Raw genomic sequence first — 683 nt, 5'->3', positions numbered from 1 at the left:
CTCTCTCTCTCTCTCTCTCTCTCTCTCTCTCTCTCTCTCTCTCTCTCTCATCAGTGTTTTGGCAGAAGTGGAGAAGGCATTCGCCCACTTTTGGATCACGGATTCGTGCCCACATACTGTGAAAGCCATAGCCGGCAAAGCTCCCTTTCAGGTTCTGAGTCTTGCTGGTTCTATAGCTGATGCTCTTCAAATCTGAGGATTACAAGTGAACCAACAATCAATCATAATAAGAGTCTGTGGCTACATGTAGCTAAAGTCTGTATGTGAAGGACAAGTCACATTCTTGTTGGCAATTGCAGAGTCAAAAGTGAGCCAACCTATATTGTGATCAATAAACCTGTCATGTTCAATAAAGTTTGTCTTTGTCTTCCTCTCATAGAATGTTTTTTGTGTGATTCTCAATACTTCTAATCCATGAGTTCTTAGGGTACCATGATTTTAGGGTTTGTTACGGAAACTTTGATCGAGAGTTAAGGTAATTATCAACAATATCTCTTCTTTGAAATGACAAAAGTTTCTTCTCAAAATCTAACATTTAAATACTAAAATAGCTTATATGTTGGACACCTTAATGGTTGAGAACCCAATTGACCTTTCCTGGGTCAAAGGTTAATTTTTTTCTTGGATTAGAGGGCTGATTTTCAGCAATGTAGGTGCTCAAAATAAGTCCATATACAATGTGT

At 38.5% G+C, this 683-nt stretch overlaps 1 protein-coding gene across 1 annotated transcript in view; it reads left to right on the top strand.

Moving 5' to 3' along the window:
* Positions 1-376, top strand: part of LOC105176848 (ribose-phosphate pyrophosphokinase 4) — a 5155-nt gene extending 4779 nt beyond the window's left edge. Inside the window, exon 7 of the mRNA XM_011099781.2 lies at positions 66-376. Coding sequence (XP_011098083.1) covers positions 66-196 — 131 coding nt within the window. The 3' untranslated portion in view covers positions 197-376. The remainder of the gene's footprint in view (positions 1-65) is intronic.

The sequence above is a fragment of the Sesamum indicum genome, linkage group LG14 (genome assembly GCF_000512975.1).
Source record: "Sesamum indicum cultivar Zhongzhi No. 13 linkage group LG14, S_indicum_v1.0, whole genome shotgun sequence".
Taxonomy (NCBI): Eukaryota; Viridiplantae; Streptophyta; class Magnoliopsida; order Lamiales; family Pedaliaceae; genus Sesamum; species Sesamum indicum.
The sequence above is the reverse complement of the archived record's forward strand: the minus strand, read 5'-3'. Positions and strand labels throughout refer to the sequence as shown.